Here is a 27,133-nt window from a genome sequence, read left to right on the forward strand (position 1 = left end):
TGTTTCTGTTTTATTAGGACCAGAAGGCTTACATATGTGATGGACATGCAGAAAGAGACAATACAACAGTGATCATTAAGTCGCGTGTGAGAGAAAAGGGGTTTTGATGGTATGTGGTGTTAGGGGTCAGGGTCAAGACAACGTCCCGGTGGTGAGAAGACGGCCATTTACTGCAGGCACTGGGCACCGTGTCTATTTTAACTTTTCTAGGGCTTAGACAGATAGAGGGTGCCACCTCACTAACACGGCATTTTTCTCACTAATTCGCCCTGGGCACTTTCGCCCTGTAGCTGCTTTTCCCTCTATGCTTTGTTTTATTTCACGATTAATCCTGGGCTCTTTTGCCCTGGTGCAGTGACTCTCCGACTCTACCTGTGCTTGGACACTTTCATCCTGTGGCGACTCTCCCCCCTAAGCCTTGTTAACCCATTGGTGCAAGCTCAGAGAATTCTTAAACTTATTCCCCACACATTGCCACGTTGTAGAGAAGACCATGTGGCAGAGCATGGGGGTAGGCTTTGGGAGCCGAGAATGTTGCCCATCTGAGAGCCAGGGAGACAGGGGGAGCCTCAGTCCAGCGACCCAAGAGACGGAGTGCTCCCAATGACCTGAATGTAAGGCGGTAAGGTTGTAGTAATTTGTTACTTCGCAATAGAAAACCAAAACACATTCCTGTTGTAACAATATGCACTTTTGAAGGCCATAGATAATCCAGATGTCAATCTGTATGTGTCACTTACATATATTAACTGATACGTTATGATTTATTAACTGGTTCATGCTTTTTCTAGATTTGGTAGTTGAGGAGATGCGGCAAGGTAGAATTGTAGGAAAGATATAAAAAACAATCACTCTAACATCAGCTTGACCCTAAAAGTAGAGTGACCACTAGGTTATTAACCTAGGCATCCATGTTTTCATTTTGATACTTACTTGGAATCCCTCCATTCGCCATTTTGTTCCTTCATCTAATGCATAAGCACCCAACCGCTGATGGCCCAGAGATGAATGGGATGGTGCTACCGCACTCATTCGAACTGAATTGCAGCGTGTGACTCACTCCAGAACACGTTCATTTCCATCTGGCACTCTACTCCACCCCGTCACCACGTACTTCCTCATCGACTTTAGTGAACTATCCACTGAAACGCTGTACTTTAAAAAGCCTTACTCTTTTCTCATAGGGTCTTTTTTTCCTCTCTCTCCAGCATTTGTTTATATTAGTAGGATCTTTGCTCTTTGGCCACAGCGAGCGATTATTATTTCACCGTTTAGTTTTATTATTGTTTCTTGTCTGGAGCATAGTTTGGCATGCCATCTGTCTCTTGTGTCCACAATTTACATTCTGTCCGCCGGGGTGCACATGCCCAACTTTGCAAGATACAAGTAAAATTGTTCTGTGACCTCAGTAAACTAAATTTGGTGGATCCTCAGGGTGAAAAGTTGCAGAGATGTTTGATTAGAAGCGTCCAAGTGCACTGAGCTCAGGAGCTCTCTGAGAATACACACCAAAACATATTGATGATCATCAACTCGCAGCAATAATGTTTCATTTGCTCTCTAGAAAAAGCAAGCCCCAACACAATTACAAGTTTGGGGTAAATGATAACATCCAAAGGCATGGTGTTTTCCTGCATTTCACCCAGGAGAGAAAATGACCTTCATTAGAGGAAGCCATGCTGCTGATTGTAAACTGATGTTTTAATGTAGAGATCTCCATGCCTCACTGTTAAGAGTCGGTGCGTTTTGAAACATTGAAGACTACTTTGCTAATACAGGAAATATTTACTTATATCTGTCATACAGCTGCATAAATACCAGATGGCATATATAGAAATATCAGTAAGACACAGAATATGCTGGCAAAATTGCTGCACATGTGTCCTATTTTGGCACCTGTTTCTAAAGTAAACATAAAACACTGTGTGGCTAGGGGATGTATCATATATATAAGCATCAAAAGTAAGATAGGCGTTAATATAAAAACATAATTAAAATAAAAAAGGAAAAGCTGAATTGAATAATTGGCAACATAAACAGCAGGGTAAACATTCTTAACTATGAAGAATAAAGATTGGAGTGCCCCGGTGGCTCAGTCAGCGGGGTGTCCAATTTCAGCTCAGGTCATGATCTCACAGTTCGTGAGTCCGAGCCCCGCGTCGGGCTCTGTGCTGACAGCTCAGAGCCTGGAGCCTGCTCCGGATTCTGTGTCTCCCTCTCTCTGTGTGTCCCTCCCCTGCTTGTGCACTCTCTCTCTCTCTCTCTCTCTCTTTCTCTCTCTCTCTCAAAAATGAATAAAACAAAAACATTTTAAAGAAGCGTAAAGATTGTATAAGACAATTAGAGAAAGTTGTATAAGCCAACGAGAAGAAAATGGGGCAAATAAAGTGAAAAATCAATTCATAGAGAAACAGAAATGGCCTGTTGGTATAGGAAACATACACCGGTCTGTGTCAGTAAACAAAGAGATGCAAATTTCAGTAGGAATCAGGCCTGTTTTTATCTATTCAATTGTTTAAAAATATAACCATAATAAAATACCCAGTTTTGTAGATGGTGTGAGAACGAGAATATATGCATGCTTTCTTCTGTTGATCTGAAACTTAATCTAAAAATGTATGTATATATTAGTGATAAGTATGTTTAAAAGCATTTAAACAATGAAAATTAAGTGGCTTGGTTAAATGCTTCTTGGAACCTGTATATATTCTTTTAACTCTTTAGATGCTGTGTTAGAATGATACAAACATTGAGCTATGTGAAAAAAATAAAATTCTCAAAGCAAATATCAAACAAAACACACATGAAAGTATATCGTAAGTATATGTGATAAATATTTAATATAGAGTGTCTGCTGTATATGTAATGCATGTGTGTAGAAGGCAATTCATTTAAGGTAGCAATAGTGATTAATTTTAGGGGTCGAGGTTTTTTGATCCTCAGTGTTTTATGATTTTTCTACAATGAACAGTTATTGTTTTGGTAAACATTTTTTTAAAAGCAATAAATATAACTTTGATACGACTTTCTAAAGAAATGTATTAAATCCAAGAAAACAAGAATATAGATGTTCTTTTCTATGTTGGGAAAATCAAGACACATCTATGATGTCAGGAAATGATAACTAATCAATAGAGTTTTCTGGGAGGTGGTAATTATACCAACAGGTGAGGACAGGTCACTATCTAATGACCTGTTCTTTCAGACTAAATAATCACCATGGTTTACACTAGAATTTCTCCACTAGAATTTTTACCCTCAAGACTAGAATTTTACACTAGAATTTTTACCCTCAAGACACTCACCTGATGGCTTGTTTATGGCATGACAGATGCTGATGGCTAAGCCTATGTTTTTCTAATGTCCTTGGAGCACTAGAGGTGACATCGGTCCTTCCTCCTCTGGGTGACATGAGTGAATCTTTGAGTTTGCTCTAATTTTAAATGATGTCAGTAGTTAGAAAATGTTGCTCTTGACCATTTCATAGAGAATCGTGACTGATGACTTGCAGGGTGTTCTAGTCAAAAGCCATTGGCTACTCATGTCAGAGATCTCACTCTATTCCCAATTCGGCCTTTCCCGCCCCTGTTGCCGTGTTGTGTGGCCATAGTTCCATCTACAGGGGCTGGTGGATCGTGTTCTGATTCCTCCGAGAAATTAACTACTGGTGTAAATAGGGACATTGGCTTCATTCCTGTTGCTGTTCCTTAAGCACATTTAGTGCTTAAATCAACAAAAATGTATTATTTGAAATAGATGTCACTGGGTTGAAACCATGGTGTCAACAGGGCCACTGTCTTGAGAGGCCGTAGTGAAGCGTGCATTCCCTCACCTGTCCCAGTTTCTAGAGCTGTGCTCTTCCCATTGAGTGGGTTATATAGCTCCTTCTCCTTCAAAGCCAGCAAGGTCACCTTTGGTCTCTCTTGGATTCCTTGTTATATATCACATTCTGTCCCTTGGAGCTCCTCCTTTCCTCTGTAAAGATGCCTGTGATTACCTTGGCCCCTCCTGGATAATCCGGAATAATCGCCACATTGTGAAGCCCATAATCACATCTGCAAAGTCTCTTTTGCGTATCAAGTAATGTTCACAAATTCGGGGCATTAGGATGTGGGCATCTTTGGGAGCTATTATTCAGCTTACCGCAGTAGGTTTGCTGTTCTTATTCTGTTTTTATTTGTTTGTTTCTATTAAATTGATAAACTCTTCACCTAAAATTATGAAAAATATAGTTTATTGGACTCGAAGACCAAAGGTACACAATGCCAAATGGTAATGGTGTCTCTAAATACATGTCCCTTTCATGCCCTACTACTGAATATGTATTCTTCTATATAATGAAATTATTTAAAAGTTGAATGTTTTTATCACTACAGGAAAAGTACAAGAAGAGAATGTATCATAAATATATAAATATATAATTTTGGTATGCATGTATGTGTTTTGAATTCTAAAATTAATGTTAAGCATTTTTCAAAACAAAATTACAGATCATTTCAAAAAAGTGTTTTGGGCACCTGGGTGGCTCAGTTGGTTAAGCTTCCGACTTCAGCTCAGGTCATGATCTCTCAATCCATGGGTTTGAGCCCTGCATCGGGCTCCGTGCTGATGGCTCAGGGCCTGGAGCCTGCTTCGGATGCTGTGTCTCCCTGTCTTTCTGTCCCTCCCTTGCTCTCTCTCTCTCTCTCTCTCTCAAATAAACATTAAAAGAATTTTTAAAGTGTTTTAATTGATAAAAAAATCAAAATAGTCTGAAAATATATGAAAGAGTACCCATTTGGTGACAGTCAGTTAATTCCTCTCCTTTCTTATCTATAACACCTTGACTTTAAGCCTCAGTTTCTTTTCCAGAAAATGAAGGAGAGGTTATAGAGTAGCTGTGAGTTTTAAATATATGTGTTCAAAACAGAGCTAATGGTAAATGGTTGGTGATAACCATTGTGTCTATTAATGGGATACCAACATACTGAAACCTTTATAGTCAGGAGTTTCTTACTTTCAATATAATGAGAATTTTGAGCAAGGGATAATAATATAAAATTGTATAGTCTGCCAGGGACCTACCCTTCCTTCCTCTTAAGCATGTGATTGAGTCCAGTTGTACCATAAAGAGGATAACAATCAGAAATATTTTAATATTGGAAGTAATTCTTGGCTCAAATTACTTTTTTTAAAGTATGTATATAGATTTATAGGCTGGTGGAATAATTAAAATTTAAAATCAATTTTCTTGAATGATTTTTTAGACTAAAATATTTGTCTTCCTTTAAATAATGTTGATTTCCATGTGTATGTGTTGAATTACTTAGAAAATTTTGCAGAATTCTCAACGAACTTTTTATTTATTTTTTTGAGAGAGAGAGGAGGCAGTGCAGAGGGAGAATAAGAATCCCAAGCAGGCTCCACACCCAACACAGCCCGAGGTGGGGCTTCATCTCATGACCGCGAGATTGTGACCTGAGCTGAAATCAAGAGTCGGACGCTTAGCCAACTGAGCCACCCAGGCACCCCCCATCAAAATGTTTTGATCAGTGTTGTCTTGGTGAGGTTGTCAGTCTGCCAGAGATGTGGTGGACAAGAATAAAGGCAGCAAATTCCTTGTAGGTTTTGGCAGGATCCTTGGGGATCACATGTATTGATCTCTTTGATTCTCAGTTTACAGCTGTTGTAGTTTATGTCTATCACTGAAAGTAGATTGCGTGTATTTGTTGTATGGAGACAAAAAATGATTATTCTGACTTGTTAGCCTTTGAACTAGGAGGATCACAAAGTTGAGGCTATGATGGTCCATTCATTTTCTCCACCCTAATCTTTATTTACCTCAGTTCCCGCTTTGGGGACTTGGCACTTGCAACAATGAAACCAAATCTAGTGACTTTAACGGAACAGCATGTCTCAACCAGCTAACTGTTATAGACATGTACACCAGTCATGAAAACAAACCCTGAGATCCATGTCTGAGTACTGGTAATAATCAGACTACAGACCCCAAGGAAATGCAATATCCCCCTTATGGTAATTGTAGACCTATCTAATTAGGGACGATGAATAAATCATCATGTAGCTGACCCAAGGCAGACATAATTATAGTATACAAATATATGTTCATTCTTGGGATCAAATAGAATGGACAAGATCACGATGTGTCTCGTGTCCTATGTGAGGAAAGAAATGATCTCTATCTATGGAATATAATTTTCTCATGAAGATGCTTTTTCTTTTTTTTAATATGCTGTCTTTTTGGGACAGTAGCAATATGCAATTCTAGCAGAAAGATTGGGGGAATCTAATAAATGTGAGTGGGATTAAATTGAAATTTGTGAATAGATTTTCTTGTATTTAAAGAAGAGATTAAAATTCATCTTAATAATTCGAGATCTTTTGACAGATAACTAAGTCACATTGGAACATAGAGTTTTGGAGGCAGATATTGATCTTTCAAAAAAAATATATGAAGATGATAAAGGAGATGAAGAGAAGAGGCACAAATCTATTTCTGGCCTGAAATCTGGTCAGCATTTTTCAAATAAAATGTCATTTTCTCTAATTGCATAGCCTGAAGGGCATTTTAAGTTTAAAATATGGTGGCAGGGGAAATTTTTCCATTTATTTGGGGAAAAACAAAACATTTGTTTTGGGGACAATTCGGATGGCCAAATATATTTATTTTTTTACATTATATTTTTCTGGAATTAGAATATCTTGATTCAAACATAACAAGCTAGACACTTTTCAATCCAGTTTTTGAAGGCTTTGAATTCCTACTCAGATGCTTACTCATAATTGATATCTCTGACATGTTAGCTATTTTCTTCCATTAAATTCATTTAAAAAGTTTAGTTATTTCTTAGAAATTGAAATCTGGTCATTTGCAGCAACATGGATGGAACTGGAGGGTATTATGCTAAGTGAAATAAGTCAGACAGAGAAAGACAGATACCATATGTTTTCACTCATATGTGGATCTTGAGAAACTTAACAGAAGACCAGGGGGGAAGGGAAGTGGGAAAAAAATGTTACAGAGAGAAAGGGAGGCAAACCATAAAAGACTCTTAAGTACTGAGAACAAACTGAGGGTTGATGGTGGGTGGGGGAGAGGAGAAAGTGGGTGATGTGCATTGAGGAGGGCACTTGTGGGGGTGAGCACTGGGTGTCGTATGGAAATCAATGTGACAATAAATTGCATTAAAAAATAAAAAAATGAAATGAAAAAATAGAAACTTCTTAAAACCTCAAAAAATAAAATAAAACCGTTGTCAGAATAGAATGGCAAGATGGCACTCCATGTCTATCTTACTGTTGAAAAAGTTTTGTTCTGATATCTGTGAGTTGGTAGGTATTTATTAAGCACCTCCAAAATGGCATGTGTTTGTTATTCAAAGCCCAAGTTATACAGCAGTGAGCAAGACAACTCCTTTGCCTTACATTTTTATAAGAGGAGACAAATGATGTACAGAGAAGTGAATTTAAGAAGATAAATTAAAGTCCTAATAAGTATTTGGAAAAACAACAAATTAGACGAACATGATGGAGAAGGGTGTGGATCTCATTGCGCCATGGTTATGGTGGGTGACATTGGAGTTCAAGAGGTAGCTGAGTTGAGATGTTGGATGAGCACAGGGGGTATTGAGGAGTTTGGCATTCACTCTGTTAAAGGAAGGTTTTGGAGTGCTTTAAACAGGGGTGAGCAATGGTTTGATTTATACTTTTAAATGACCAAATTTCCCTTGGCTGCTCTGTCCATGGATCTGATATAGAAAACCAGGTGTTGAAAAATGGCCATGAGCCACTTGTACCAATGGAGATGGCAACAAGAACTCGGCAGATAAATAGATGGTAGATAGATAGATAGATAGATAGATGATAGATAATAGATGGATAGGTAATCGATGATAGCTAGCTAGCTAGCTAGCTAGTAGATGGGTAGAGAGATAAGAGATAGATAGATGATAGATAGATAATAGATAATAGATCGATAGATAATAGATAGATAGATAATATATGGATAGATAGATAAGAGATAGGTAGATAGATAGATAATGGATAGATAGATAATAGATAAATAGATGTATAGATAGATAGATAAGGCTGACACAACTAAAGGCTCTTTGGACGTGGGTGTTGAAAGAGAAAAGACTCAAGAAAGACCCTAACCCTTCAGCCTTAGTAGCCTTAATGTTAATAACTCATGGCCCTTATTAATATCAGGAAAGTGTGTGAGTGGAAGAATGATGTGGGGAAGGGGTAGTTAAAGAGGAGTAAGGTCACAATTGTTTCCGTATCATCTAGCCATGTTTCACTTAAGATGGTACTTAGAATCCCAAGAAGAAGTTATGTCGGGATTTGCTGGTATGGTATACATCTGGACTTCAGATGGGAGTCAGAGCTGGAAGGGTAAGCCCAGGAGAAAATAGAGTGTCAGAGGCTTTGCAGACTTCCCAGGATCCCCTGGGATAGAGAAGAGAAGGGGGGCCTCTCATGATTACCCTGGAGACCTGACTGCAGGGTTCTGAGAGGCAGAGGGAAAATCGTCTCTGTCATCTAGATCAATTAAAATTATTAGTGAATAAAAGTAATTGCGTTTCCAAGTGCACTAGATTTTGCTCTTTAGCATAAATTCATTACTTAAATATTTAATGCAGATATGTATCACATTTCCATATTTATGATAAACATAAGCTTTATTTCCATCTCTCAGGCAAAGTGGTAGGCTCTAGAGCATCCAGACTATCAGGAAGTTTTGATAAATCAATGTCTTCAAGGCTGATAAAAGTTGAATTCTACAAATGAAGCAAGGACGTGTCAATGTACTCTAAGCTGTCTCCTCATCCTGCTGCTGCTTGACACGTTCCTGCAACCATTTCCATCCCAACTTCAGATTGGAGAAGGGATGGGAAAGAAAAGTGAGCAGAGGTAGAAGACTCGGTGATGTGGGCGTGTGAGCGTGTGTGTGTGCATGCATGTGGCAACACCCACAGAGGCGGTGAACTTTTGACAAACTTCACATTAAACAAATCCGAAGAATCTGAGAGAGGCAAGAAGCCAGAGAATGTGGATGGAGAGAATGAGATTTGGGTCAGGTGCTGGGAGACACGAGGGAGCATTTGAGCTGTTATTTAGCTGATATTATTATTAAAAGAAAAGTAGGATCAAGCATCACTTCCATTTCCAAATTTTCTTGATGGAGTAGCATGTTCTTTGGCTTTGAACTCACCTACCATTGATCGTTTCATTAGCCACAAAGCACAAGGATGTGAAATATCAGTGTGTCAGAGAGACATCTGCCAGGTTTTATCTTCCGTTTCGTTTCAATATTTCCTGAGGGTAGCATTTAGTGGATTTCTGAATTGAAAAAGAATACAATCAGACAAAACACTAATTTGAAAAGATATGTGTACCCCTATGCATATTGCAGCATTATTTACAATAGCCAAGATATGGAAGCAGCCCAAAGGTCCATCAATGGATGAATGGATGGTGGTATGTATATATACAATGGAATATTACTCAGCCATAAAAAAGAATTAAATCTTTCTATTTGCAATGACATGGTTGGATCTAGAGAATATTATGCTAAGTGAAATGGGCGAATCGGAGAAAGACAAATACCGTGTGTTTTCACTCATGTGTGGAATTTAAAACCAAAACGAATGAATAAAGAAAAGAAGAGACAAACCAAGAAACAGATTCTTAACTGCAGACAGCAAACTGATGCTTACCAGAGGGGAGATTTGAAATAGGTGGGGATGGGGTGAAATCAGGAAAGGGGATTAAAAGGACACTTCTCATGATGAGCACTGAGTAATGTACAGCATTGTTGAATCATTATATTGTACACCTGAAGCTAATATAACACTGTATGTTAACTGTACTGGAATTTAAAGACAGATAAAAAAAAGAAAATAATAATGATAATAAATAATAATAATAAATAATAATAAAAAGGAAAGCAGTTAAGGAGACATAACACTAATAAGTGAGAAGGAATTTTAGTGACTTTGGCATTAACAAAAGTTATTATAAGCTAAAAAAATTAATTACAAAAAGGGAACAAAATTTATAAACATGTGACACAATACTGAAAAATGATCACACGTTCGTGAATAGACTTTTAACATTACAGCCAATATGTTTTATGATTCTTTATTAAAATTTTAAATGCAGTTTTCTTTACACTTAGTGTTGTGACTGCTCTTCTTTCTCTCGTCATCCCTTACCTAATTCAGATATGTTCAAAATTATTTTTGTGGTCTCTACTGAAGTTTTTATTTCTTACAGATCAGCAGCATATACGTATAAATGTCTCAGACGCATGTAGGATTTTCAACATCAGAAGAGTCAAATGCTATTTCAGGAAATCTGGTGCATGCTCGCCACCTAGTGGTGAGAATGGGAACATGTGAGGATTTCAAAACAACCCAAAAGAAGGGAGTGAATTCAGTGAAATACTAAGTTCAGTCATTAACTTTAAATATATAGTAAGTTATAGATGTTATGTGAAAACTACTATGTTACTAGTTAAATTATGAAAGACAAAATAGATTTTTAAGAATACTATTTTATTTTTTTCATGAAAAGTTAAAAGATTTTTACCAATTACTATATATATGTGTGTGTGTGTACATATATATTTCTACATATTATTTATAATAAAAGCTAAATATATATTTGTATATATACATTTATATATCTACATATTATTTATAATAAAAGCTAAATGTAACTTGTGAATATCCTACAAATAGTCATTGTCACCATTTTGGCTTATTTCCAGTAAAATTTTCCACATGTCTCTTTGTGCGTGAGGCTTTATAATTTACAGTGATCTGTGTCCTCATTTCTCACCCAACTTTATACCTTAGTAATTTCTCATCTCATTCTCTGTTCCCTTCAGAAATAAGAAATCTGTCACCATAATTTTTGAACACTGGGGCAAGACTTCTCAAGATTTTGCTTTTTCTTTTGTTCTGGTTTGTGTATCGAGTGGTAAACTAATGACATTGGAGTCATCTGGACTAAACAAAGTTAAAGGGGCTTCGTGGCACAAGAGCTCTGTGAACAAGGGTCCACCAACAGCCGGTGTATGGAAGGAAGTGCACCATAGTTCATCTTACTTACTAATCCACAATACATTTCTTCCCGCTAGAGCAAACTGTTGCATTAAAATTTGTGTTTCCAAAGAATTTATCATGAGATGTTTGGATAAATGTTCACTTACGGTATGTTAAATTGAAATTTTAAGCCTGGATTTAAGGTACCCGTAGATATTCTCGAAACCTGCATCTGTGCGTCGTGTTTCTCTGTCCTGAAAATCGTGTCACTCAGTTGCAGGACACTCTTGTCACTTATGTCCAAACCTCAGTTTATAAGATCACTAGAGACTTCAAAAGAATACGCCTTGATTTTATAGTGGGACCAAAACACCACGATCTGTTCTGCACACTCGCTTTTCTTGCCTTCCAAGATGGCGTCTGAATAGCTCTCTTTACAATTTGGAATTAGAAAATGCATCTTATCCTCATGGTCTTGTTTTCCTGCGAATCAAGGAATATCATAACACACATCTAAATCTTCTTCCTGGAAAGTAGTACAAACACTTGTTAAAATCTGCCTTTTATTGAAGTTAGCGAGCAAACAATCCATCTTCTGTTTCTTTTTTACAGTTAAAAACTTGAGTGGTATTTTACACTGGGCATGGGTATAACAAAGGGATATACTTCCCGAGATCTTTAAATAACTTAGCAAGGCTCAGTTTCAGGAATGTCCTGAACATATCTTAGAAAAGTGTCTTACAAACGTAAAAAAAAAATTGGGGGGCCTGGGTGGCTCAGTTGGTTGAGTGTCCGACTCTGCATTTCCACTCAGGACATGATCTCACGGTTTCATGAGTTCAAGCCCCACATTGGGCCCTGCACTGAGAATGCAAGACCTGCTTGGGATTCTCTCTCTCTCCCTCTCTTCCTTCCTTTGCTGTGCTTGCACTCTCAAAATAAATAAATAAACTGAAAAAGGAAAAAAAAGTTGTCTTTCTTGCGTAGTTGCCTATAAAAAGTGGAGACTGTATATAGACTTACTTTTTTTTTTTCCTTTTTATAGGTAAATACTAGAGTCACATAGAGTCAAATAGCTTGGAGCTTCAGATTTGTGGTGTATTAGTGACTCTTTTCACATTTAAATACATTACGGAATTCCTATGATTGCTTTCGAGAGAGAGAGAGAGAGAGAGAGAGAGAGAGATAAACGCCTTCATTTCTACAGGTTGTGAGGTTCATTATTTGCATTACCTACCCTTACGTTACTTCACGTAATATTAGAAGCAACTTGAAACCACTTTTTACTTATAGACGGGGGTTGTCCGCTGAGCACTCGGGACGGGATGTTTGTAAATGAATGATGGAGGTTGTAGAAGATAACAGCCTGGAGAACGATATGCTAGGGAAATTTACGAAGATAAATGTCCCCAGTCGTCTTTGAGGAAGTGATGTTTCGTGGCGCATTACTTTATTCCCCAGTCTCTTACGAGTGGGAATGAACTGGGCTGTTGCTGAGGCTGTGCACCCAGCTGTGGCGGTCAGTGTCCATTGGATCTGCCTGGTCGGGTCCCATGAAGAACTGATTGTTACATATTTTAAATCTCACCCCTGCATGTAATAGCTTATAGAGCTATGAGCTACAACCCATTTCATTATATTATTTCTCTTACAACGTTGTATTAGCTAAAGAACAGCTATGCTTTTTTGTTGCACAAGAAGGTAAACACCTCTGTGTAGAACTCCTCTTTTTAGACTGTATTGATTGCACGCTGTTATGTGTGAAACCTCTGCTCCATTCTTTCCAGCCTGCATTCTCATTTGGTGTTGACGAGCTCTCTGTGAACGACCGTCCTCACTTCACAAATTAGGAAATGTGTAATATTAGGTCACTGAACTTGTCTATTCTGTGTCTCCTTAACATCGTATGTTTTATTGGTTGATTTAATTTTGGCGAATTATTACCGTAATTCAAGAAGAGCTAATGTGTGCTTACTGTGCCTCGGACGACAGTGGTTACGGGTTTTAAAGCTCGATCACATTTAATTTTCACAGCTGTGTGTGGTAGTTAAGATTCGCCCCCTGTATAGATGTTACTGAAACTCGGGGATCTTGAGGCACGTTCGCTCAAGGTCACACGACCTGGAAGTGATGGACCTGGGTTTCAGTCTCAGACATTGTGAATCCACGGCTCCTGTGCGATGCTCCCCTCCCGGAGCAGCTCCACGCACAGTTCTAACGCTTGTGTCCATAGGCTGGCACTATCCGAAGTTCTGTGCGTACTGAAATCGCTTAGGTAAGTGTTATCCTTATCCCCGTTTTACAGATGTGACAACTGGGCCTATCCCCAGGGATTATCACTCCTTGCAGCCGAGACCCAGCTCTGCCCACAGTAGCATTGTCGGGATCCTTCCATCCCGTGGTGAGATGTCTGCAGAACACAGGCGAAGCTTCATCCTAACGTGCAGTCTCCTACATAGGCAAACCGACCAACCAACAAAAAAAGACTGGTTGCCCGAAAGCGTCTGTATTGGTGCAGGAGGGAGGCGGGAACAGTGAGGCAAGACCCATTTTTCAGTGTCAGACTATCCATTCTGTGTTACCTGAATGATTGAAATCAGGAGCAATGCTGTGCTTGCACACATGACATTCTGTTGGCCGACTAGAATATTCCACTACTCTCAGTTTCTGCCTTTTTTCTTTTAAAATGAAATACTTAGCGTTGCATCTGGGTAATGAAATGATGAGGTTCCATAAACCCTTCCACTGAAGCGAGATTGAAAGAGCCGCGGTCATCGTATCTAAGTACACTTTAAAAGCAGTTCGGAGACAAAAAGCCACGAAAATAGTTCCTCCTGTGTCTTTTCTAAAAGCCAACGCGAAGCTGTATGTGCTCTTCCGCTGACAACAGAAAACCTCCTTCCAGAAAGAAGTGGACTCTTTTGATCATGGGAACTGGGCGCGTAGGTACTCCAAACCGTAAGGATTGTTTCCTCAGCTGCCGCGTTTTTGGGCGCGAATCCCACCCTTCACTTGAGCTTCTTCCAGATAATTTTAGGAAATAAGGAAGCTGGTATTTAAGAGGCAAGAGCTTTTGGCAACGTATAGTGAAGTTCTAAGCAGAACCAGTCCTCCGCCAACTGGGAGGATGTGTCTGGGTCAGCAATGGTGAGCGAGCCAAGGAAAGGACGCTGAGCTGTAGTCTCTGAGAATATCGCAAATCGGACCGCCCTTGAAGACCATTCATGGCATGGAGGTTAGCTCGCCACCACTCAGCACACCTGTTGGAGTCTTCCGCTTCCTGGGATACTCAGCTAGCACCCTGGCTGGACTTAACCTTTTGCTCGGTAATATTAATCAATTAAACCTCTCTGTTGAATATTTACCATAAGCCTAGGAACCTTAAGCCGTATGAAAGCTTAAAAATGAAAAATTTTTGAAGGCATTGCCCTTCGTCTCAAAGAACATGTGGGAAAGATGATAAGCATATGCTAACCGCCAAGCTCTGTTTAAAATTGTAAGTATAATAGGATTTAAGAAAAAGATAATTTTCTCAGTAGCTTGGAATAGTATTTCAAAACTGTACAGATAATACAGTGCAGATATGATTTGGATAACAGAATGGAGAAAGGATATTCCAGGGCAGAGAGAGAGAGAGAGAGAGAGAGAGAGAGAAGGAACCGTGTTTGGCCACTGAGCCACAGATAACGGGAGTGTGCTGAGGGTCATGGGAAATAAGGTCGGTATCCAGAGTGTGTCCAGACATCCTTGAAAACACAAGAACATAGCTTGCTTTGGGAGGCAGGAAGTTGCCATTTTATCTTTTCAACAGGAGATAGAAGTAAGAATCTTTGGTGAACTATTGCATACCTGCATTTATTTTTTTTTAAGTTTGTTTATTTATTTTGAGAAAGGGGGAGGCCCCGAGAGGGAGAAAGAGAATCCCAAGCAGGCTCTGCGCTGGCAGCGTGGAGCCCGACTTGGGGCTCGAACTCACAAACTGTAAGATCGTGACCTGAGCTGAAATCAAGAGTCAGACGCTTAACCGACTGAGCCACCCGGGCACCCCGCAGATCTGCATTTACAGGAGAGAAATATTCAGACGTACGATAACGAGAACACTCAGAAGCCACTATGTTGTATTTTTGGTGTTGTCTATGAAACAACATTTATTTTTGTTCAGGGACTGTAAGTTGTTACACATTTGTTTCGTAGCCGCTGCAAGATTTGCTTTTTTTATCTTTCTTGTTTGCATAGCAATTCTGTAAATACTGGCAAAAGTAAGAGAAAAGATAGTCTAGTACCTGCAATAATAGAAAATTTAAAAAGCAAGACGATCCCAGTTAACTGGCACATTTGCCTGATCATTGGATGAAAAGAAGTGTGTCAGGAATGTGATTTATTGGCCGTCCTGGATTACCTATCCCGTTACCAGTGAAATCGCCAGTATTTAATCATAACTGATACAGGCACATGGATTTGTAGTTTTTTGGGTTTTTTTTTAACTTTTTATTTAGTGTTTATTTATTCTTGAGACAGAGAGAGACAGAGCATGAGCGGGGGAGGGGCAGAGAGAGAGGGAGACACAGAATCCGAAGCAGGCTCCAGGCTCCGAGCGGTCAGCACAGTGCCTGATGCGGGGCTCGAGCTCAGGAACCATGAGATCATGACCTGAGCCGAAGTCGGTCGCTTAACTGACTGAGCCACCCAGGCACCCCTGGATTTGTAGTTTATAAGAGATGTTCACAACCAAGAAGCAGCAGAACTACAAACACAACTGCATTTGGAGCATTTGGAATTCACAGTTTGGTGTTCTTACGAGTATTCTATTGTACTTTGTTCAATTACAGAACGCAGAGTCATTTTTATTCACATACTTAAAATTGTAAAATCTAATGCATCCTACTTAATAGTAACTGTAGTAATTTTTCCAACTCATCCTGGAAGGGAAGTAAGTATTTATGCTCTCTTAAAGGTTTTCTTCACTCGGCGGATAAGTGTATTTTCATTTTTTAAGTTTATTTATTTACTTTGAGAGTAGGGGAGGGGCAGAGAGAGAGGGAGAGAGAATCTGCACTGTCAGCTCAGAGCCTGACATGAGGGCTCCCAACTCACGAAGAACTGTGAGATCATGACCTGAGCCAAAATCAAGAGCTGGATGCTTAACCGACTGAGCCACCCAGGTGCCCTGATAACTCTGTTTTCAGTACCACCACAGTCTCTTAGGACGTGTGTATTTCTCATGGTTTTTTACTAAAACATTTTGCAACCACTCCACTCGCCGAAAACTCCTTTTCGTTCTGTGTGCACAGTTTGACAACATTCATTATCTGCTTAACAGACCGTATCTGTTCTGCAAGAGCCATTACGGTTGACTACAGAAATTTAAATTTAGCTCCTTACTAAAGAGCAGATTTTTGCGATAATGTATCAGATCATTAAAGTTTATATTATAACAGGCTTATATGATGTTTAACAAGGCACTAGCCCACGTTAAGCGTGATACTTCCTTTTCAAAATGACTACTGCATATTTTCTACCTTTTAATGTGTTTTTTCCCCGAAAATGACTATTGCATTTTTTTTTAAATCTTTTGCCAGACTTTAAGACCATAAAGTCAAACTCTAGCCGAGGAAAGAAGGAACTAGTCTTCTGGAAGCGGGATAGGGGGAAGGGTGTGGAGAGCCAGAAGGAATCCCTTTGCTTGAGTTAGCTACATCTTTACCATGTTTCTGATTTTCAAGACTTGAGTGTGTTTTGTTTGTTTGTTTGGTTTCATTTTGTTTTGTTTTGTCTTGTTTTTTGGGTTAGGATTTCTCTAAGAGTGTTAAAATACACCAAGTTGCCTTATGCAAATTATTTGTGTGACACTTGTGGTTAATATAGCAAATGTACCTAAAAAGGGTAACTTTCTAAAATACCTGTTGATATATAGTCTTGAAGGTGTGAAAATCATTACAACATGACTGTGGTATTTAGACAATACTGATCATTAGTAAATCTTTATTGACCGATTTTCTAACCACTGTAAATTATGTGTTTTGTATCTAATATGCTTTTCTAGGATAGTCATCCTTAAAAGGATCTTAGAACAATTACTGAACAAAAAAAGCACGAAACACAGAAATTACGTTTTATCAGATATGTGGGATCATTGTGAAGTTAAAAGGACGGTCTGTGAACTATAATCCCTAATTCAGTATTACTCTAGAGACTGATTTTTCTTTTTTTTTAAATTTTTAACGTTTATTTATTATTGAGAGACAGAGAGACACAGAGCGTGAGCAGGGGAGGGGTAGAGAGAGGGGGAGACACAGAATCCGAAGTAGGCTCCAGGCTCTGAGCGGTCATCACAGAGCCCCACGCGGGGCTCGAACTCACAAACCGCGAGATCATGACCTGAGCCGAAGTCGGTCGCCCAACCAACTGAGCCACCCAAGTACCCCTAGAGACTGATTTTTCTAAACATCCTATTACTCTGATAAAAAAAAGGAATGTATTTTCCTAATATGGAAGTCCTATCTAACATTATACGTTGCCACATTAAACTTGTACTATTTCTCATATCTTTGTATTGTATACCTTCTGGGCATCCTTCCTTTATCTCCCAGCACCCTAAATGCGCATTGTAATCTGGTGATCATGGACCATTGTAACATAATGTTACTAGAATGTGTGAAATACATGAAAGTAGGTTAATTTCATCAATCATGTTGATGGGAATAATATATATTTTTATGTTGTTCAGGATTAATTTTCTCTTGTTCTGAATTTCCATGACATTTTTTGTTTTGTTCATTTGTTGAAATAATGCAATAGAGATTTGCTTAATGTCTGCTTTCTTCGTTCGTGTTGTGTAAACATGCTTTACAAAATTATTTCAATATTAATTAATTAAATTAAGACTTTTTGCGTACTACAACTAAATTTGTACATACAGAATTCCAGTGGAAAGCATAATGTTATGCATGTAGTGGGCACTTAATTTTCGTTACATGAATGCAGCAAGTCAAAAACAAAAAAAAGAACGCACCCATATAGATAATGTACTTCATTGTTATCATGGAAACCCTCCTGTGCTAGTTTTGTAAGCTAAGCACATCTAGAGAAGGACCAGCTCTGTTCACAACATGGGAAATAATTACCACAATAGCAACCCCTGAGAATGGAATGTCGGATCGTTTATCTCAATTTGATGGCAAATTATCATTCTCATCTTTTTGTTTTTCGATTTGCAATCAGAGTGATTTACTACTGAATCACCGTTATGACTTTTTTCTTTGCTTTTTTTTCTTCTTCTTATTTTTAGCTCCCTGTGAAGGCAATACATTCTTCTGCCATAGCAACATGTGTATTAACAATACACTGGTCTGCAATGGACTCCAGAACTGTGTGTATCCTTGGGACGAAAATCATTGTAAAGGTAAAGACCGGTTCTTAAAATTTGCAAAATTCCTCTGCCTGTAGAGTGGGAAGAAGTTTATTACAGTGCTTGGATGTATCAGACTTAAAAATGGACTGTCTATGAACTGTCTCAAGCTTCGTGTGTATTTGGTATTTCATTTGTAAACCCTAGTCTTTGCTTTCACCAGAGGTTTCCTCATTCGTTGATGCATAGTAGAGTATCCTTAACACTGGGATGCTCATTAAAGACATCTTATGAGAGCTTGCAGAGCCATGGAGAGGAAATGCAGTGCAGTGTGTTTAGTGTGTCTAGTGCAGTGTGTTTTTCCTATCAGACCTGGTGCCCTTCATCTCTGCCTGCAACTCTCCCTTATTGCAATGTCTTCATCGGATAGTAAGCACACATTCTAGAGGTCAAGTGCGTTCAAGGAACATTTGTGCTTTCAGGTACTCCCAGCCACTTAGCTCGACTTCCAATTTTGCTCCCCGAATGCTTTTCTTCCTTTCCCATGAAAATACCTTCCAGCGCCCCTGCTCCCTTCTCTAGCCTGTACACAAAGGTCTGTTTACTTGGATAGCAATCCTCGGCTTGGCTATGAATGTTATGTGTTTTACCTGAAAATGCCAGGTATATTCTTTTACTCACATTCAATATTACCTGATTGGCAAAGAAAAAGGAACAGGCAATGAACTCTTTCATGTTCAAAGTCCAGTGTTGTCTATTAAACCATCTTCTGTGGACAGAAGCAGACAGGCATCGCCACCCTAGCCCTGGTTGACGTAGTGAGAAAGGCCCAGCCTCTCAATTATTTTGAGGATAGGAGTAGGTGATTATTCAAGGAGCCACTTCTGAATGGATAGATAGGAAATTACGTAATTTGTGCAGTAGAATCTTAAATCGGCACTGTTAATGACTGGTAGTCCTAAGCTTTATTTGTCTAACGGGATTGGTTCCCACATGTATAGGGACTATTTCACATGAGAGTGGACAGAAGAGAATGTGAACAGATATGCATTATGAGCTTTCAGGTTTCTCTTCTCCAGGTGGCGGAACCACTATTTTGATTTCTGATTCATTCTTTTTTGAGAGGGGATCACACCTTTACAGGTTTGATTGTTGTTACTGGCTCACCTCAGAGACACTGTGGGTTCAGTTCCAGACCACCGCAATAAAGTGAGCCAAACGAATATTTTGGTTTCCTAGTGCATATAAAAGTTGTTTGCACTATTCTGTAGTCTAGTAAGTGTGCGATAGCAATATGTCTGTAGAAACAATGTGCATACCTTAATTTAAAAAAAATACTTTATTTCTTGGGGCGCCTGGGTGGCTCAGTCAGTTAGGCTCAGTCAGTTAAGTGTCTAACTTCAGCTCAGGTCATGATCTCATGGGTTGTGGGTTCGAGCCCTGTGTCAGGCTCTGTGCTGGCAGCTCAGAGCCTGAAGCCTGCTTCAGATTCTGTGTCTCCCTCGCTCTCTCCCTAGCTCTCTCTGTCCCCACTCCTGCTTTGTCTCTCTTTCAAAAATAAGTAAACATTAAAAAAATTTTTAAAAAGTGCTTTATTGCTAAAAAGTGCTGGCCGTCATCAATCCTTTCAGCGAGTCCAAATCTCTGGTAACAGGTTACCATAATAAATGTAATAATAATGAAAAACTTTGGAATGTTGCGAGCACTATCAAAATGTGACATGGAGGCACGAAGTGAGCCAATGCTGTTGGAAAAATTGTGCTGATAGACTTGCTCGATGCAGGGTTGCCACAGACCTCCAATTTTTAAAAAAAACACGTGTCTGTGAAGGACAAGATGAAGTGTGATAAAATGAGGTATGCCTGTAATTTATTGGAGTTAGTTTCATGTACTAACCTACAGTATGTTCTAAGTAATTCGCTGTGCCCTGGAAAAGAATGCATTTTGCCATTGTTAGGTGAACTGTGCGATAGATGTAGGTTGATAGCACTGTTTGTCTTCCATTTCTGTTTTATTTCCTACCATGTTTTATCTACTTTTAAAAAATCCTCTGATGATTATGGTTGAACTGCTTCTTTCTTCACTTCTGTAAGATTTCATTTTATGTATTTTTGAGTTTAGTTGTTGGGTCTGTACATGTTTGAAATTATTGTGCTTTCCTGATGGATTGACCCTTTTATCAAATGATCTTCTTATTTTTAATAACTTTTTGCTTTAAAGTATTTTGTCTAATGTTAGCACATCCACTCTAGATTTCTTATAAATACGGTTTGTATTGCAATCTTTTTCCATCCATTGGCCTTTAGTCCATCTATATCTTTGGATGTAAAGTATGCCTTCTATAGACAGGATATAGTTGCATCTCATTTTTTTGATCCACTCTGAAAACATTTGCCTTTTCATTGGATTGTTTAATCCCTTCATATTTCAATGCTGGTATTGATATATAGTTGGATTTACATCGGCCATTGTACTTTCTTTTCCCCTCTGTGTCCCATGTTTTTTTATTCCTCTTTTCTTCTTTATTGCTGTCTTCTGCACCGAGTGAATATATTCCAGTGTAGCATTTGAATTCCTTTAGTGATTTTTAATGTATTTTTGGAGTTATTTTCTTAGTGGTTATTTTAGGGTTTATAACATATAGCCTAATTTCCCAAAATATATTGCAGGTTTATACTAATTTAATCCCAATGACATTGTTTATGTAGGTCTGTTCTCTCTTCCTTCTTACCTATTACAATTGTACATATTACTTTTATGTACATTACAAATCAAAGAATACATCACTGTTGTTACTTTATATAATTTTAGAGCACGTATGTATTCACATAATTCATTATATAACCCTTTCCTCCTTACCACTTCTCATTCTTTCCTTTGTTTTTTGTGAATTCACATTACCATCTGATGACACTTCCTTATTCCAAGACAGTTTTGCTCCTACTAAACTCACTTGTACTATTAATACCAAATATATTATAAGTTAAAGGCCCAACAGTACAATTTTATGCATATGATATTACTCTTTTAAAAAGTTCAGGGAAGAATGCAGAATATATATTCAACTATACTGTCCTTGGTAGTTACGTATATGATCGCCTTTATCGGCAATGTTTATTTGTCACTTTAATTCTCTTTGTACTTACTTTTCTCACGTGGGTTTGAATGACTGTCTGGAGTTGCTTGGTTTCGATCCCAAGAATTTCCTTTAATATTTCCTTTACTGCCGTAAATTCTTTCAGCATTAAATTATGTTTATTTCTGTTTACCTGGAGATGTCTATTTGATCTCCATTTTTGAAAGTTCGTCACGCTGGATATTAGATTTCGATCAACAGTTTTTGTTTTGTTTTGTTTTTTGCCTGCAGAGTTTTAAATTTGTCGACCCTCTGCTTTCTGGCCTCCAAGATTTCTGACGATAAATCACCTGTTAATCTAATTGGGAGTCCTTTCTGTGTGATGAGTTATTTCCCCCTTGCTGCTTTCAAGATTTTCTGTTTCAACATCTTTAATCTCATATGTCAGAGTGTGGGTCTCAATTCATTTATCTTACTTGGAATTTGTTGAAATCCTTGGATTTTAGATTGTTCATCAAATTTGGGAAGTCCTCACCCTTTATGTGTGTGATTATTGTCCTGCACTTTCTTTTTCTCCTTCTTTACTCCCATCCCATGATGTTGGCGCCATTGATGGCTTGTCTTATTTTTCTGAGGCTCTGCCCACTTTCCTGGATCCTTTTTTCTTAGTCTTCTTCAGATTGCATAACGTTCCTTCACCTATCTGCAAATTTGCTGTTCTTTTCCTAGTCCAGCTGAAATGTACTGCTGAGTCACTCAAATGCAGTTTTTATTTCTGTGACCATGCCGCTCAACTCTAGATTTTTCACTTTTTTCTTTTTTAGAATTTGTTTCTTTTTTTTTTTTTTAAGTTTTTTAATGTCTATTTATTTTTGAAAGAGGGAGAGACAGAGAGTGAGCAGGGGAGGGCAGAGAGAGAGGTAGACATAGAATCCGAAGCAGGTTCCAGGCTCTGAGCTCTGAGCTGTCAGCACAGAGCCCAATGCAGGGCTCGAACTCACAAAGATCATGACCTGAGCTGAAGTCGGACGCTCAACCGACTGAGCCACCCAGGCGCCCCTCATAATTTCTGTTTCTTCATTGCTATTCTGCATACAATGAGGGTTTCTCCTCATATTTTCCTTTACCCTCTTTAACCATCGTTTCCTTTAGTTCCTTGAACATATTTTATAACAACCGCTTTGCAATCACTGTCTCGTCGTCTTCCTAGTCTGTTTGGCCCTCTCTAAGGCTTTTTAACCCCCATGTATGAATTGCATTTTCCAGTTTCTTTGCATGCCTTGTGATATTTTGTTGAAAACTTCATGTGAGGGGCGCCTGGGTGGCTCAGTCAGCTAAGCATCCGACTTCGGCTCAGGTCATGATCTCACAGTTAGTGGGTTCGAGCCCCGTGTCAGGCTGTGTGCTGACTGCTCAGAGCCAGGAGGCTGCTTTGGATTCTGTCTCCCTCTCTCTCTGCCTCTCCCCTGCTCATGCTCTTTCTCTGTCTCTCAAAAATGAATAAACATTAAAAAAAAGAAAAGAAGATAAAAAAAGAAAACTTCATGCTAAATAATGTGCTGTAGCAATTCTGGATACTGATTCCTCCCTCCCCGGGGCCTATTGCTACTTCTGTTTTCTCCTTGACTTGTTTGTGAGCACAGACCAGGCTGGCCTGTTTCAGTGACGTCTGTCCTGACGTTCCTCCACGGAGACCATGCCGTGGTCTCAGATGGTCCTGATTTAGTGAGGCGCTCTCTGACCATCCTTTGCCTGTGCTGTTTATGTGTCTTTGTTGGTATCACACCCAGCTGTTAGTCTCCACCAAGTGCCAAATGATTGCTCTGTTGTTTTGGACAGTTCCTAGGAGTATAAATTGTTCCAAGGTCTGACCCAATTCAATTCCATTGTGTTGTGGGGTTAGTCTTTGAGTTCAGCCTTTATGATTTATTCTAAATTACTAGTTATTTTCCGGACATTTTACGTTAAACTGCTACCTGTTCTCAGGTCTGGCTAGTTGCTACTGAAGAGCTTGATCGTCTCCTCTTAATCGCTTACTAGAAAACGTCTGTTGTTTTGGAGATCCCTAGGCTTGAACTTCTCCACACTGTTCCAAACAATGTAACATTCTTTGGGGAAAGCTCTGGTGCTCTCTGTTCTTGACTTACCTCTCTTCGTGGGCGAAACGTCTGCATTACTGCTCTGAGTGATGGAGGGAGGCAGGGGCCGTGACCTACTTGTCTTGGAGTGACACCCCTACTTTATGAATAGCGTACTGCCCGAGGGTGGTAACCTCTGGCTTATCAGCTTGCCCCTCCAGGCAGACGGACAGACTCTGCGAGTGAGCTTGGGCAAGTGTGCTCAGAGACAAGCATTCCCAGCCTGCTGCCCTGCTGTAGAGCTTCTATCTTACCAGTGGGGGCTGAGAGGAGGAATGGAGCCCTTGATAACTCAGCATCTCCTGCCTAGGATAGAGTACCTGCACTAGGGATTCAGGGGGGTGGTGAGAAATGCTAGAGGTTTCCTCCTCCTGGGGAGACACTGCAGCTGTAGAAGGGAAGGCTTAGGAGGAGGAAACTCTGTGCTGTTGTCTGAAACCTCCCTAAGTGTCCATCATGGTGAATTGGGGTGGGGTTGGGAGAAATGGGTTCAAAGGCCAGACTCTCACTGTTCTTAACGAAATTTAGTAACTTTTCTTGAATAAATGTACTTCCATTTGCTCTTTCCATTAAGATAATTTCCAGAAACTATACACACACACACACACACACACACACACACACACACATAGTATTTCCAGATACATTTCCAGATAATTTCCAGAAAAAAAATATATATGCACATATATTATATTTATTTATTTAAATCACTTTTACCAGTTATGGTTGTTTCACTGGGGAAGAAGCCCATGGAAGACATCATGCCACCATTCCAGAAAGTTCTGTCATGAAATTGAATTACCTTTTGATATCAGAATATTGTTGTTATTTTGAGTTCAATTATCCATGTCAGGAATAAATTCGAAACCATATAGGTAAGTCTGCGTTCCCACTAGTGGAGTTTGGGATGTTTCCTTACACCTATGAGAAGGAAAATGATTTACCGTTTTTAACATTACTAATCCGTTCCCAAATGTCATGCTGAAGGTCTTGTAAGACCTTCTCCACGCATATATTTATGTTTCAAGTAGGGGTGCCGGGCAGTGGGAGGGCTGTCTCTAAGGCCGGACGATAGGGCCCCTGTGAAAAGCGAAAGGTTTTGTTTATTTCTAAAGACTTGTTTTTGTCACTCGAAGCCTGTAAGAGTCCCATGCTGAGCGTACGTCTTATTAAAGTTCTCCCTATGCGCCTTGACTACCATATTAATACGCGGTGGATTGTTTCTTGTTTTGTTTGTTGTTTTCACTCTCCTCAACCTGTAGAGAAGAGGAAAGCCAGCCTGCTGGACCAGCTCACCAACACCAGTGGGACTGTCATTGGAGTGACTTCCTGCATTGTGATCATCCTTATTATCATTTCTGTCATTGTGCAGATCAAACAGCCTCGTAAAAAATATGTGCAAAGGAAATCGGACTTTGACCAGACAGTTTTCCAGGAGGTGTTTGAACCTCCCCATTATGAGTTATGCACTCTCAGAGGGACAGGACCTACAGCTGACTTTACAGATGTGGCAGAGGACTTTGAAAACTACCACAAACTGCGGAGATCCTCTTCCAAGTGTGTTCACGACCACCACTGTGGGTCCCACGTGTCCAGTACGAAGGGCAGCCGCAGTAACCTCAGCACAAGAGATGCTTCTGTCTTGACGGAGATGCCCCCACAGCCCATCAAACCCCTCATCCCGCCCATGAACAGAAGAAATATCCTCGTCATGAAACACAGCTACTCGCAGGATGCCGCAGATGCCTGTGACATCGACGAGATTGAGGAGGTGCCCACGACGAGTCACAGGCTGTCCCGACACGACAAAGCCGTGCAGCGGTCAGTATCAGTAGATTTTTTGATGACGACTATAACCTGAGGACCAAAATGCCTCCAAGAATATTGTGTTCTAGTCGATCTGCATTTTTCACTTTCTCTTTTTGTTAATGATTCAAACCATAGGATCTCGAGTTTTTTCCTCTCCTTTTCCTTTCCCGTGTCATCCATAGGCTTCCTGAACCCTGTTTATGTACACATGTGTTTGTGTGTGAGCACACACAGACCAAAGGTAGTTCAGTTATTCCCACGCGTACATGACATTCACTTCTACACAGATTAGGGTTTTAATTTCTATCATAAATACGACTTGCTAATTTGCATCCACATGGTCATAAATACTGCTTTCGTCAACTTTCAATATATTTTCAGATATAAAATGATATTTGGAAGTAACTGCCTTACCAAGATGGTTAACCCATCTTGTTGAATAATTTTAATTAAAAATAGCATATTTTGCAATATAATGTATTCTATTTTTTGTATGACAATGAAATTACCGAAATCCTTTTTTTCTACAGATCACATAATACTTACGTTACAAATTGCATATAATAGTATGGTATGCTAAACTACAAAACATTTCTATTTAAATGTAGAGAAAAATAGTAGCAACATTTAATTCATGTTCCTTTTAACAGAAAGATACTATTATCTGTATCGAATTATTAGCCATAAAATTAGTAAAACTTTTGAGGAAAGAAAATTTAATTTAGAAAAAAAAATCGATTTTAAGTCCCCTAATCCAAATTATATATGTTTTATTTTGCATGTTTACTAGCATTGAGTTGGTTTTATGAATGTACATACTTTTTTAATTCATTAATGCATCTTAAAACCTAAAATATTTTTAGTTGATTTAGTATTTTTGCATGCTGATGGAAAAAAAAACCCTATTTCCACAGTTTTAAGAATTTTTAGGAATGCTTTTAAGTAAGTATTTGTATGAATATTTATTTTTTGTGCAAATATTACTTTGTTGAATGAAATAGCCATAACATTCCAGGTTCTGCCTCATTGGGTCTCTAAGCAAACATGAATCTGAATACAACACAACTAGGGTCTAAAAAGAAAATTCAAGGTAAGCGAATGTCCTTGGTTCCTTCTCCCACCTTGTTGTATTCTGTTTTGTTTTGTTTTGTTTTGTTGCAGTTGTCTTGTGGATATTTTAAGGAATGTGCTCTTTATTCCTAATTTCTTGAGATACATGTTTCGTAATATTTCGTAATCAGAAATATAATGGGTTCAATGCTGATGGAATGATGATTTGCCGTAGACATATCTTTCAAAACAGTGTTCACCTGCTTACCATCAAGCATTGTACGACAGTGTTATTAAAATGATGTGAAATCAGGAAGTGAAATTTTACATGGTTTAAAGTTAAAATCCGAAACTTAGTCAACTCTCTTTAAAAAGAGCAGAAGAAATGCGAGTTTTTCATAATAAAAATACTTGAGGATTGGCTCAACATAACCGAAGTCAGTATATAAAGTTGGTAATTTCCTGATTGATTTCCTTTGGCAATATTCTACTCAGTCTCCTACGCTAAGTATTTGGTGGTACTTATGCGATTTGTGCACTCTTATTTTTGCATGAATACATAGCTTATCTCATCCAAATTAAATGTAGCATGTTATGTCAAAATCTATGAAGTCAAATTTTATGATATAAAATTTGAATGCTTGACAGTGTAAAATGTTCC

At 38.9% G+C, this 27,133-nt stretch overlaps 1 protein-coding gene across 1 annotated transcript in view; it reads left to right on the forward strand.

Annotated features, from left to right (window-relative positions):
- The window catches only part of NETO1 (neuropilin and tolloid like 1), a 109,812-nt gene extending 83,314 nt beyond the window's left edge, over window positions 1-26,498 (forward strand). The window contains exons 8-10 of the mRNA XM_049619603.1: window positions 18,340-18,453; window positions 24,876-25,434; window positions 26,438-26,498. Coding sequence (XP_049475560.1) covers window positions 18,340-18,453; window positions 24,876-25,434; window positions 26,438-26,498 — 734 coding nt within the window. The remainder of the gene's footprint in view (window positions 1-18,339; window positions 18,454-24,875; window positions 25,435-26,437) is intronic.
- Window positions 26,499-27,133: the final 635 nt, after the last annotated feature.

This window comes from Panthera uncia (genome assembly GCF_023721935.1).
Source record: "Panthera uncia isolate 11264 chromosome D3 unlocalized genomic scaffold, Puncia_PCG_1.0 HiC_scaffold_8, whole genome shotgun sequence".
Classification (NCBI taxonomy): Eukaryota; Metazoa; Chordata; class Mammalia; order Carnivora; family Felidae; genus Panthera; species Panthera uncia.